Here is a 13,905-nt window from a genome sequence, read left to right on the forward strand (position 1 = left end):
CCTTGTTTCTACTACTTTATCTTGCTTCTTTGTGTGAACTGTGATGCTCTGTTGTTTCTGAAGCATTGTAACATTTTTGTGTTTATATTTAATTGGTGATTGTATGTTGGAGTGACTTGCCCATGATTTTCCTTTTCTTTGTTTTGTTTGTATTTTATCTACGCAAGCAGGGTACTATGTTGTGGTCCTCTATTCACTAGTTGACAGCACTTATACACTTACCACCTGTCTCCTTTTCTATTGACAGCCTCTTATAGGTCCCTGCCGACCCTGGCAAACAGAGCCTATTCTTAGATTCCTGGAATCCAAATGAGAATGCTATCACTTTAAAACGCAAAATAGTTGCCACTTGTAAAGATTCAAATAGCTCCGCCCTCAATCACTTTAAATATCCAAAATGGCCACTGCTTGTAAAGATTCAAAATGGCTGTGCTCTTGGTCACTTTAAATATCAAAATGGCCACCACTTGTAAACATTCAAAATGGCTGCACCCTCCATACAGCAGAAAGTCAACAGCTCAGGTTGTCTCCCTCCTTGCTGTTTCCCTTCCTAGTCATAGGCCACCAGTGCAGTCATCCCTGAAGCCCTTGGTTGACAGGGTGATGTTTAGGTTAATTCTCAGGTCCCAACACCACTTGGAAATATTCAGGCTGTTGGTCCCATCAGAGTAGCTGACAGTCCACAGCTCCGACCGTCTGTACTCACTGTTTTTGTTCAGGTTTTTCCACTAGTTGGTGCCTAATCCACTTCTGTATAGCTCCTTTCAAAGCTCAGGGCTCCAGGATTATCCTCTGTATATCTGTCAATTGGTTTTTCTTTTCTTTGTTGAAGAGGGTCTGTGTTGCTTGTCTGCCTATTCCTCCATCTTACCGGAAGTGTTTGGCTATTCTTTATACAATGTTTAGGCAAGTATTCCATTACTCGAAGTTATAAACATTCTAAGTGATATATTAGGGACTTGTGATTTCTTTAGTTAAAGGTATCTGTGTATTATTGAAGATTGAGAAATACTAGTTCACAAGATTAGATACAAAACAGAACCAAATTGATTCTCTCTGTTGGCATCACTACACTGCATTTTTAACAACAAGGTCTATCTCCTCTTGGCTTCTTTGCAACCTGACTCACATTGACCAAATCCTTAAAACTCTTCTTTCAGCCTTCATGGTATAGGCTCTAGTGTTTATTCACCCCTATTTCTAAATCTCTTTTGCTCACTGCATACCTCAACTGTGCCCATTCTTAAGGATTCTCCTTCAGATAACTCGTTTGCTTATACAACTCTAACAAGTCTCTATGAGGGTCTCTTCAACTAGAGCTCTAGGCCTGGCTTCTTTCCTCAAATCTTGACACATTTTGACTTGTTCCTCAGTCCTTGCAGCCAATTCCTGTCAGCAGTGAGGTGGTTATGAAGTCTTTGAATTCTTTCCTTTCTCTTATATTTGCCACTTTAGTTCAATGTAAACTGATGACAGATAACACTTTAGGGAGGAGATGACAGGTGAATAACTGGGCTCATTGTTGGAGCTTCAGCATTATTAATATTCAATCTAAATTATTTGGGTGAAATCCAGAGACTTGATTTTGCTCCTCAATATGCAGTAATTTTTCTACTCAAGACTAAGCCTAAACACATTTATTCATTCAACACATTCTTAAGAAACACCTAAGTGATGGTAACAACAAAGCTGTACCCAGGTTACAGCAATAAACAATACAGACATCCTCCTTTATTGCCTTGCCCCCACCTTAACAGAAACATAAGCATGGAAGACAGATATTGAATAAGAGCATCTTAAGAGTAGTGAGCATTGTGTATTGCAAGATGAGAAGAGTGGGATGTAGTAACATGTATGTAGAACATACAGTTGTAAAGTTTCAGACCAGAGTTCAGAAAGGCACTCCTAAGAAAGTACATACTTGTTGTTGGTTCTTATTGGCACATGGTTTTCTGGATCTCATTTGTACTCATCCCCTCCAAAACTCAGCTTGGATTCTAGATCTCTCAAGAAGCCTGGGTTGGGTGTTTCTTCCTAGTTTCCCAAGCTTTGTGTGTTACCTCTATCTTGGCATTTGCCACATGTATGGGAATAATTACTGGTCTGTCTACTAGCTAGATGGTGAATTCTTGGAGGGTAAAAATGGTGCCTCTTATCTCTTGTGTTTAAAACACTTAGCAACTGCTCAATAAGTTTAGCTGAATGAATGAACAAATGTTCCACGAAGTCAAATAGCAAGCATATAATTTCTACATAGGCCTTAATATACAAAGATAAATAGATAAAGGTTATAACCAGAGGGCAGCAGAAGGGCTGGATTATTCAGTATATATGACTTCTGTGCTTCTGAAGCTCATAAAATTGAGATAATCATATGTCAAAATATATATTAGGACATTTTAGCCACAAAATACCAGAGGATACTTTCTAGGATTTTCTGATTCTGAAAGTTAAAAAATGACATTAAAAACAAAACAAAAAACCTAAGGATCTTGGGAGTATAGTTAGGATTTTAAAAGGCAAACTCAAATACACAGATAATAAAAGGTTAAAACAGAAGGTAATAAAGGTAAATTTGAGCTTTGAGAATATATATACAGGTAGTCACCAACTTACAATATATTTGACTTACAATGAACTGCACATATGACATTTTTTTTTTTTTTGGACATTTTATTATTCGTAATATGTACTACATACAATGTTGCAACTTGTAATTTGCTGACATCATCCTCAAATGGTCACTGGCAGATGTTCAATTTTATGACTTACTGGTGGTGTAGTAGTTAAAGTATTCTGCTGCTAATAAAAATGTTGGCAGTTCGAACTCACCCAACACTCCACAGGAGAAAGTTAAGGCAGTCTGCTTCTGTAAAGATTTACAGCCTTGGAGACCCTAAGACACAGTTCTACTATGTCCTATAGAGTGGCTATGAGTCAGAGTCAACTTGACAGCAGTGGGTTTGATTTTTTTGGTTTTGGTTCAGAATAGTTGGTTAAACTCTTGGTTGCCAACTAAAAGTCAGTGGTTTGAATCTACCAGAGAAAGATGTGGCAGTCTGCTTCTATAAAAATTTCAGCCTTGAATCCTACAGGGCAATTATTCTCTGTCATATAGGGTTGCTATGAGTCTAAATAGATTTGATGCAATGAGGTTTTTTTTTTTGTTTGTTTTTAGGGGTAGGTTCAAAACACTGTTATATAGCAGAGTATGGCCTGGTCTACAGTGAAGTCCGAAGTTATAATGGATAGAAAGTTGAGCAATATTCAGCTCTAACCACATATGACAATTGAAATACATACATGCCTGATAGCCATTACAACTCCAACTTCATTGTTTTGACACTGATGCTGACTTCATTGTAAACCAGGTGTGATCTTATTCAGTGTTTCATACCATAAGAAGCATTAGGTAGGTGTTAATTTGAAAAAACGTATTCAGCTTATATCAGAATCAACTTATGATAGAGTCTTTGGAACAGAAACCCATCATGAATTAGGAAACATGAATATATCCAAACCAACTTGCTGTCGTCAAGTTGGATACAACTCATAGTGACCCCTCCTTGGGTTTCCGAGGCATTATCACTACAGAAGTACATCTTCCTTCTGAGGAGTGCCTGGTGGGTTTGAACTGTTGTCCTTCTGGTTAGCAGTCACATGCCTTATGAACTATGCCACCAGAGCTACTTATGAACACACACACACACACACACATCTTTGTAATGTATAAAATTAAACCTGTTGCTGTGGAGTCAATGCCAGCACTGACTCCTAGTGATCCTACCGGACAGAGTAGACCTGCCCCACAGGGTTTCCAAGGCTGTAAATCTTTATGGAAGCAGACTGCCACATCTTTTTCCTGTAGAGTGGCCAGTAGGTTCTCACCGGTGACCTTCAGGACTCGCTCTACATACACATACACACAAACACACACATACATACGTCATAAATCTGTGATTTACCAGAGTACATGCTTACTGAAATTAATATAGATGTTTGTTGTTGTTGTTGTTGTCGTTATGTGCCGTAGAGTCAAACCCGACTCATACCGACTCCTTCCCTGGGTTTCCGAGGCAGTATCATCTTATTTACAAAACAACAAAAAAAACCTATAAAAGAGTACCCACATTTTCAGAACTCAAAAGTGGCCATAACTAGCTCCAGAAAAAAGCCTCAGGATAGGAAAACAGTGCAATCTAGTGGTTAAATCTGGGGACAAGAGGTGAGGAACACCAGAGGCTACAAAACCTGAGAGAATGTATCTCAACAGCTCAACCTTATGTCCCAAGAGAAAATGTACACACCCGGCTCATGGATGGCAAGGGCGTTGAGACTGATTTAAGCAGCTGTCTTTAGCGATCAACACGGCAGAGCTGTTAAAAAGTGGAATCTGAAGCAGAAAGGCCCAGGTTTAAAACTTGGTTGCATGACCTTAAGGACGGTATTTAACTTGTAATTAAATTGCCTGAGTCTTTTCAAATATAAAGTGGAGATAAAAATATTGGCTACCTAATATGACTACTGAGAACATTGAATGAGATGGCATATATCAAATACTTATTACAGTGCTTGGCATTTAGGGATTACTCAGAATACATAAGCATATTATTAGTATCATTATTTTACTTAGAAAGTAAACAAACAAAATAACTATGGACAATCTTCTTAGAAATCATCTAAAAATAGATAAGAAAATCAATACCAATTACTTATGTTTGTAGAAAATCTAGATATCAAATACTAGCTTTCTTTGAAGTACATGAAAGTAAGTTAAAAAAGTAAAATAGATTCAATATTATATTTCCAACACATTTCAGTTGTAGGACTAGTATTCTTGAAGAAAACACAAAGTAATTTTTAGAAATAAAATTATGAAATTGAACCTTGATATATCATTTTACTCTAAAAATGACCATAATCCTTTGGCAATTAAGAAATTTGTCTTAAACAAATCCTGCATTTTTCAATGTCTGGCCTAAGAAGTACACCTTTATATATATAGTTCTTAAAGATCAAATCCGTTACTTGGATTTCTTTCTTTTTGGTTAGATATGTAAAAGGAAACACAACAGATATACCAACAGAAAAGAATTTTTAAAAAATTCATTAACCCGTTAGATTTATACAGGTGTACATTTTGTCACACTTTGTTTTATTGAGGTTTGCAGACATTGTGTTTTTTACAAATTTAAGGTTTGTGGCCGCCCTGCATCGAAATCTATAGATGTCATTTTTCCAACACTGTGTTATCACTTCATTTCTCTATGTCACATTTTGGTAACTCTCACAATATTTAATACTTTTTCATAATGCTATTGCACACATAATAGACTACCAAATCAAACCAAACTCAATGCTATTAATTTGATTCTGATTCATAGTGACCTCCACTGGGTTTCCAAGGCTGTAAATATTTACAAAAGCAAACTGCCTCACTTTTCTTCCATGGAGCGGCTGATGGGTTTGAACCAAAAACCTTCTAGTTAGCAGCCAGATGCCTCAAACACCACACCATGAGAACTCCTTTAACAGACTATAGAATAGTGTAAATATTATATGTACTGGGAAACCAAAAGCTTTGTATGACTCGCTTTATTGCTGTATTATTTTTGTTGTGGTAGTCTGGAACCAAACCCATAATATCTCTGAGGTATGCCTGTATTAGAAAAAAGAATTTGATTTTTGTGAAATATCTTGCTGTTTAATCTGCTTGCTTAAATATCACAATAGTCTAAAAACTTGGCAGTACACACCAGCATTAGTACTCATCTGCTTTTCTATAATGCTAGAAATATCACGATATATAAGTATTCAAAGTACAGTCATTATACCTCACTTTACTAACATTGTATTCAAAGAAGGAGTGGGTTCCCTAAGGGCAGTATACAAATTTACCTTAAATAATGTTCCCTAAATAATACCTAGAATATTTAGTTTAAATACTGTGAGTATTTAAACAACATGAGAATACCATTATAATCCTATCACAATCATTGTGTTTGGGGATGGTTCTTGTCTTTCGTCTGGGTTGGTTATATATTTAATTTATTATTAATGAAAAATAACCTAAATCTCTATGCATAATCCCCAAAGAAATTTAATGAGAATCAGAACTGAATTATGTTTACAATTGTGACACTAGCTTTGTATTCTTGGGAAGTTTTTAGCTTTTTTGGGTGTCCATTTAGGCACTGAAAAAATAAAAGATTTCTGAGGTCCAGGAAAGCTCTATCATTTATCTTTTTGCCATGCTTTAGTATATCACAATGGCTCTAAATCATATACCCTCCATTAGGAATTACTTAATCCACAGTGAGTTTCTCTGACTTATCCCAATTCTTCTTTCCTATTGTTAGAGTAGCAAAAGGTATAACCAAAACAATAATATAATTGACTGGTAGAAGGAGGCAAAAGACCTATTTAAAATTCTGCCTTATTTATTTATTTATCTTGTCTTTTATTTATTAAGCACTCACTATATATATCTTGGAGCTCTGGTAGCATAGTGGCTAAAGCACTTGACTGCTAACCAGAAGGCTGGCGGTTCAAACCCACCAGCCACTCCTCGGAAGGAAGGTTGGGCAATCCTACTTCCATAGTGATACTGTCTCGGAAACCCAAGGAGGGGTCGCTATGAGTCGGGGCTGACTCGACGGCACATAACAACAATAACAACAATATGTATCTTAAGGAGCTCTGGTGGTATGGTGGTTAATGCATTTGGCTGCTAACCAAAGGGTTGGTGTTCAAACCCACTATAGAAGAAAGATGGGGGAGTTTGCTTCCACAAAGATATACAGCCTTGGAAACACAATGGGGGTCGCTCTGAGTCAGAATCAACTTGATGGCACTGACTACATGTATCTTACTTTGGTCGCTCAGGATCCATCCAGGTATAAAGAGATCATTACTTCATAATTTTTTAGGCTACTCTAGAAATTTGACACATGTTTCTCTATCTAGTCACACTTTAGTACTTCTAGAATTTAACTCATTAGCACCACCAAAAAACTCTTGATTAAAATCTACCAAGTGTTTTTCCATTTATAAATACGGCAAATTTGATGACAATCTTGCTCTGAAAACATGGAAATCAGAACAGACAAATGTGATTGTGACTACTCAAAGTAAGCAGTAGTTCATGATATAGAACTCTGACAGAAAGGTAGCCAAAGTAAATGAACACCAATTATCATGAAATGGCACCCTGAACAGAGGAAGGCAACCACATGAAGTTGGGCAGGAGGGAGTTAGAGAGTTTTGGAGAGTGAGTTTCAGGTAATTATCAGTCCTTAATAATACTTTTTCTTGATTACAAATTCACCTTCTTTTTAGTAATTTTAGTGCATCCTTCCACAACAGTATCACATGAAGCTCATCTAGATTTATGATTTTGCCAAAGTGCTGTCAAAATATTGTACAGTAGCAAAAATAGGCTAACAGAGTCAATATTTTATATTGTATCTTGATATAAAATATTTACTATTTAAAATAGTATTACAAGTACCTATTGCTTCTGAGAGGATATACTAGATAACATTGACCAGAAATGTGTGAAGGTAACTTAAAATAATAATAGTGAACAAAACAGTATTCACTAGAGATATGAAAGAAGAACCTAAGACAATTATTATCAAGACAACAATGTAGGGATGGGAAATATGAGTTCTCAACCTCATAGCCAATATGCACAATCATACATGTTTACCATTTTCGTTATATTCAAACTTGGGAACTTTATGGCAGTGTACTAAAATCAGAGATCAATAGGTTAAGAAGATAAGAAGAATGTGCAATTTAGGAATATAATTTATTACCATGGTTACAAACTTTCAGAACAGGCCTCTGAGAAGTGGGACTGAGACTCTGCTGAATGTCTGTTAAAAAACAAAAAGAAAGAACGAAAGGAACTTAATACAAAAGGTCAGCTCATCTCAAGTACAGCTGTATGAGGCAAACATTTTCCAAGGTTAAATATTTCTAGAAGCAAGGCAATGCTTCAGTACTCCTAAAAATCCTTAATGTACAGTGTTATGACTTTTATTTTCCATTTAATTATGCTACTGTAAACTCTATGGGGATATGGCACACATGATTCTTTAAATGAGACCTGTCACACTAATCAAGATTTTCTAGGTTTAGTGCATTGATGTGTTAATGTGCTGCTGACATCAGCCAACTGGAATGCATACATCTTCGACATTTGTTATTGTGAGGGAAGGATTAAGCAAACTTCTAAAATTTCTGAACACTTGTTGCCCATATAGCATTGCATTCTTGATATGACTTTTAAAAAAATTCAACAATAACAACAACAACAAAAAAGTGTCTTCTCTGTGATTGTTGTTGTTGTTGTTATGTGCCGTCGAGTCAGCCCTGACTCATAGCAACCCCTCCTTGGGTTTCCGAGGCAGTATCACTACGGAAGTAGGATTGCCCAACCTTCCTTCCGAGGAGTGGCTGGTGGATTTGAACCGCCAGCCTTCTGGTTAGCAGTCAAGTGCCTTAGCCACTATGCTACCAGAGCTCCCTTCTCTGTGATAGTGCCCTAGAAAGTAACATGAAACTATTATTCACCTTTCGGCTTTGGTGTCCTTTTTCTTCGGTCGCGGAAAGCAGCCCCCGACTGCAGTGCCTCCAGCAGACTATCCATCACTCCTGTCTCATCACCCTCTGTGAAAAGAGATGCAGGGAATTCTATCAGCCCTCAGGGTTACCATAGCAATGTCAAAGCATACACAGAAACTGGTGCTGGTGATGATGGGGGGGTTGGAGAAAAGATCGGATGCCAGGACTAAACCAGCAATTTCAAAATAAAATAGAACTTTAACTCTCTCATAAATCACCTGTCTTTTAATGAAATCTGTCTCATTAGTACCTGTGTTACCATCCACTAAAGAGGACCTAGTTCCATTGATTCACTTCAAAGTACTGCATTTATAGTCCAGCGGCACAATAATTTTAAATGGAATGTGGTTCTAGCCATATCTGTGTCTCAGGTTATCATAAATCACATTTCCCTTGTAGAAATGGGTTATTTTCAAGGCATCAGCTTCTATTCTAAAATCGACCAAGTGTTAGAGAGTGTTTTTGTTTTTGCTGTTGAGGTTCTGCTGTCTGAACTGATTGTACAATATTACATTTCCACGCTAACTTTCGTGAACATGCTCCCAACAATTGATTTTTCATATCAGAGAGAATAATCGTCCTCTGACTCGAGGTGACACAGAACAAATGCTACAAACTTTGGTAAGATATATGAAAAGTTTGTCTTCTATACAGGAAAATAAACCAAAACATGCTCTCAAAAATCTAAAGAACTGAATCCCATCATTAATTAGTTTAAATTGATATTTTATACGTGATTAATGAAGGATGTGGCTAGTCAATTCTCTCTGTAAATAAGAAATTATTCTTGTAACAGTCATAGCTATTTATAGTCATCAGTGCTAAATAGTATTCAAATGAAGTAGCATATGAAAGAAACTACTGAACAAACACTTATTTAAGGAAATGCCAAGAATTTTTTTGGCCCATATGAAGAGATTAGCTGTAGGCATTACCTATTAAAATAATGTAGGTTTACTATGTAGTTATGTCCAAAGTAAGGGAAAGCTATTTTCCTCTAAATTTTTCTTTTTTTTCTTCTTTTCTGTTTCCTTTCGTAGTAGTTCAGTTTGTGTGTCAACTTGGCTAGGCCTGGTTGAGTGGCTGGGCAGCTGAATGTAGTTATTTCTCATGGTGAGATTGGTAATCCGCTCCATGGTGGAATCTATTGGAGCAGCTGAGTAGCTGCTTTGGGTATGTGTTCAGCTTTGGGAATGGTCTCCAGCTTATGGCACGCTTGGACTCTGCATGTAGCTGTGTCATGTTTCAGCAGCCTGCCATGCTCTGCCGACCTTGAGACTTACAATGGATTTGAATTAATGGCCTGAAGTGTGGTTTGGTAACATCGAGAGTGTGGCATTTTATTTGTCAACTTTTGGCTAGTTAGCCTCAGCAGCCAGTAGCTGCCTGAGTGAAGAGATGCCTCTAACTTCAGTGGGCCTGGAGCAAGAGGCAGAGCTGAAGCCCAAGGTTGAGGGGCTTTCACACAGCCCCTAGGGTCTGGCACTTAGAACTCGGACTTCTAGCCTCCCGAACTGTAAGAGTATAAACTCCTGTTTGTTAAGGCCATCCCATTTGTAGTATATTCTTGTCAGAGTGGCACTAAGTAACCAGAACACCTTTCTTGAGATGCGATCCATTTAGGGAGAACAGTAGATAAACACATGCAGTAAACTCATTTATAGTTTATAAACAAATATATAAATATGTATTGGCCCTGTTTCCATCTGGTCTGCTTCATATTTTTAGAAGAGAACTAAATTTTGTAGTGTTATCAAATAAAGATGAATGAGTAATAGAGTTTTTTTGGAGGTTGTTGACTTACATGTAAATTTAATTCTAAAGTGGTTTGATAGTTATTTTAACTAAAAGACAATAAACACTTCAGACACTTTAATAAGTAATGAAACTCTCTAGCTATCATTGATAACGTACATCTTAATTCAATTATATAAGGCGCTGTGGTGGTGCAATGCCTGAGGTATCTGACTGCTAACCAGAAGGTTGATGGTTCAAACCCTAAAGCTGCTCCATGGAATAAAGATGGGCCAATCTACTTCCATAAAGATTTACCACCTCAGAAACCCAATGGGAGTTGCTATGAGTCAGAATCAACTTGATGGCAGTGAGTTTGGTTTTAACTCAATAATATTTTTCCTAGAAAGAACTCCAGGTAATAGCAAATATTTAAGATAGTAATTTAATCTATTTTATTATAAAAAAGAAATATTTAAAAAAATCATGTATGAGGATAGAAAAAATAAATCAATAAAAACCCTAAAATTGAAATTAAACAGAAATAAATGAACCCAAGTATCATGTTAGTGACATTAACTCTAAAGAAGGGGTAAAAACAGAATTAAGCCAAGGAAATTCTGAATTCCCTTAATGGCCTACACTTTAAAGAAAAATGGAAAAACATAGGAATTATGAACTTTCCCTATAAGTCTGTTATTGGTAGTGATATTGATTTATTGATTGAACCTGCTAATGTGTGCATTATAAGACTGAGCAGATATATAAATACATGGATGTTGTTGGCAATACAGTGCTTATTGTGGGAAAATGAAATATAGTTATGGAACAGGGGAAAGAAAGGAAGAACCATGAAGTATAGAACTGGACTCAAAGATACCAATAGGAGCTTAAAGGTTAAAAACAAACAAATCAAAACAACAAAAAATATTCCTAGCTTTGTGTACCAAGAAAGTCCAGAAACATTGATACCCTGGTAGGAATGAGTACACCTAGCCTTCAGATCTTGGTTTCTACACACCATTATTCACTATAACGAACCAGCACACTTGGGGAATGACTGATCCAGAGGCTAGGGAAGATAAAGTACAAAGTAAGTCAAAAAGCATATTTTTGTGCCAGAAAATAAGAAAGTGCTCTGATACAGATAGGAATGGGTCAAATGAGCAGAGAAGGCAGAACAAAAGGATATCTTGGCTAATTTTAGGACAATACGGACATTAAATAGGTAATGATGGGAATGGATTATCACACATTGAAAACAAAAACATCAATGCCTGCTGAAGTAATGCTGAGATGGATCCAGCATAACTTATGTAGTATTCTACACAAAAACATTTAAACTGAATATAACTGCAGACATGTTTAGGCTCACTGAAAAACTTACATGGTTTATATATTCTCCTCCATGCCTTTCGATTTTCTTTTCTCTCTACAAAGAATTGCATCCCACTTTCTTCCCAAGCTAACTCCTACTTCTCCTTTAAGACATTAAAGGATGCTCCTTTACCCCAATGGCAAGTGGTAGATAACAGCAATGAATCCTTTACAATATTATATTGTTTACTTGATTGTTTTTGCCCTTAGACTATGAGCTTACTGAAGGCAGGGGTTGTGGCTTTCATTTATTTATTTGTAGCACTTAGAAAAATACTAGCATTATGTACATGTTCAAAAAATACATGTTGACTAAATTAATAATGAGGCACTAATATAATCAGTTGTAAGGACTAATCATGGTGAAGAATTAAGACCATATACAGACAGGGGACCAACGTAAACAGCATATCTTCCTTTTCCTTGGTCTCATTTGGTTGCCAAACCTTTTGATTCATATGCTCCAAAATCTCCTGAATTGACTATTGTTCTCGTTTCCCGCTGAAATTTATGTTGATGGTCTAGGACTGAATTATTTTCATTGAAAATACTGTACAAGTTACCTAGATAGTCATTTTGCTTCCTGTTTCTCTTTAATCCAAATTCATCCCACACATTATTTATAGGTAAGTCTGAAAGAAAAATTTTGATCTTCAGTCTTCCAATCACAAATTTTCAAAGTCCCTGTTTCTACCATCTTTAAAAATTGCCAATTTTTCACTTGCCATTCAGTCTGTGACAATGATTCTTACAGTTTTTCCAATCTTCTCTCTTACTTGCAACCATCACAACCTATTCTTAAGCCAAAAGAAACTAACTACCTGTAGTTCTCCACAAACATTTCTGTCTCCTGCATTACTCTCCACCTGGAACTACTATCCTGCTCTTGTCCCTAGAACCAATGTCCCTCCCTTGTCTTTGCTCCCACATGGCATAAGGGAAAGAATACAATGCTAGGAGAAGACCAGAGATCAATCTGAACTCTCAACTAACTATATGATTAACATTAGAGTTGTTACGTAATCATTCTTCACATGTGTAATAGAGATAATTAATACTTATTTAGAGATCGGAGGACCTCTACTCTGGTGGTGTAGTGCCTAAGGCATTTGACTGCTAACCAGAAAGCTGGTGGTTCAAACCCACTAGCCACTCATTGGAAGGAAGGTTGGGCAATTTACTTCTGAAGTGATACTGTCTCAGAAATGCAAGGAGGGGTTGCTATGAGTCAGATCTGACTCGATGGTAGTGAGTTTGGTTTTTAGGAGTTCTGGTAGTGTAGTGCCTAAAGCACCTGACTGCTAACCAGAAGGCTGGCAGTTCAAACCCACCAGCCACTCCTCAGAAAGAAGATGGGGCAATCTACTTCCGTAGTAATACCGCCTCAGAAACCCAAGGAGGGATCATTATGAGTCAGGTCCGACTCGATGGCACATAACAGCAGCAGCAGGGATCAGAGGAGATAATACAAATGAAAGCACTTGGTAAATCATTAAGTGATATAAAAATGTAAGGAAATAAATAAATGGACTCAATAGAGAACTATACTGAACTTATAAAATATCAGCTTATTAGTTAATGTCTCAAGTACTGCTTGAGATACATTATAACTGAAATAAGCCTTTTATTGTATGCTTGATTATATCCTTAGTTAAGGGCATAATCATATATAGTATTATTTCTATGGGAAATTCTGATGTGCAGTACAAACAGACTGCTGAATTAAAAGCAATGTGTAATTTGAGAACATATTTGAGAATGAAGATGTTATTTCAGATGTTAGGACATTCATTCCACACCTGTTTGCTGAAGGTGTACTATGTGCCATTACTAAGAATTGAGGATAACTAGGTCTCAAGGGTTAGGAAGAAATATTTTCTACTTTCAAGAAGTAGAAAGGTGTAATGAGTATGGATAAATATACATGGAGTCAACTGAAGATATAAGGCTTCCTAGTGAATGATATCCTGATGAATAAACATGAGTTAACTATGGCAGGGACTAGGGAAGGGAGAGCATTCCTTGAAGAAAATTAGTAGGTACAAAGACAGGTTAAGAATGAAGGCAAGGGTGGACTAGGCAGAAGGACTGCACAGACCCTCTTCAACAAAGAAAAGGGAAACCAATTAACACAGACACAGAAGATAATCTTGGACCCCTGAG

At 36.8% G+C, this 13,905-nt stretch overlaps 1 protein-coding gene across 1 annotated transcript in view; it reads right to left on the reverse strand.

The window, feature by feature from the left end:
- The window catches only part of DIAPH3 (diaphanous related formin 3), a 923,535-nt gene that overhangs the window by 193,238 nt on the left and 716,392 nt on the right, over positions 1 to 13,905 (reverse strand). Inside the window, exons 28-29 of the mRNA XM_042781617.1 lie at positions 8,581 to 8,676; positions 7,821 to 7,880 (exon numbers count right to left, since the gene is read on the reverse strand). Coding sequence (XP_042637551.1) covers positions 7,821 to 7,880; positions 8,581 to 8,676 — 156 coding nt within the window. The remainder of the gene's footprint in view (positions 1 to 7,820; positions 7,881 to 8,580; positions 8,677 to 13,905) is intronic.

The sequence above is a fragment of the Orycteropus afer genome, unplaced genomic scaffold (genome assembly GCF_000298275.1).
Source record: "Orycteropus afer afer isolate SDZICR_OR568_19922 unplaced genomic scaffold, OryAfe1.0 scaffold00138, whole genome shotgun sequence".
Classification (NCBI taxonomy): Eukaryota; Metazoa; Chordata; class Mammalia; order Tubulidentata; family Orycteropodidae; genus Orycteropus; species Orycteropus afer.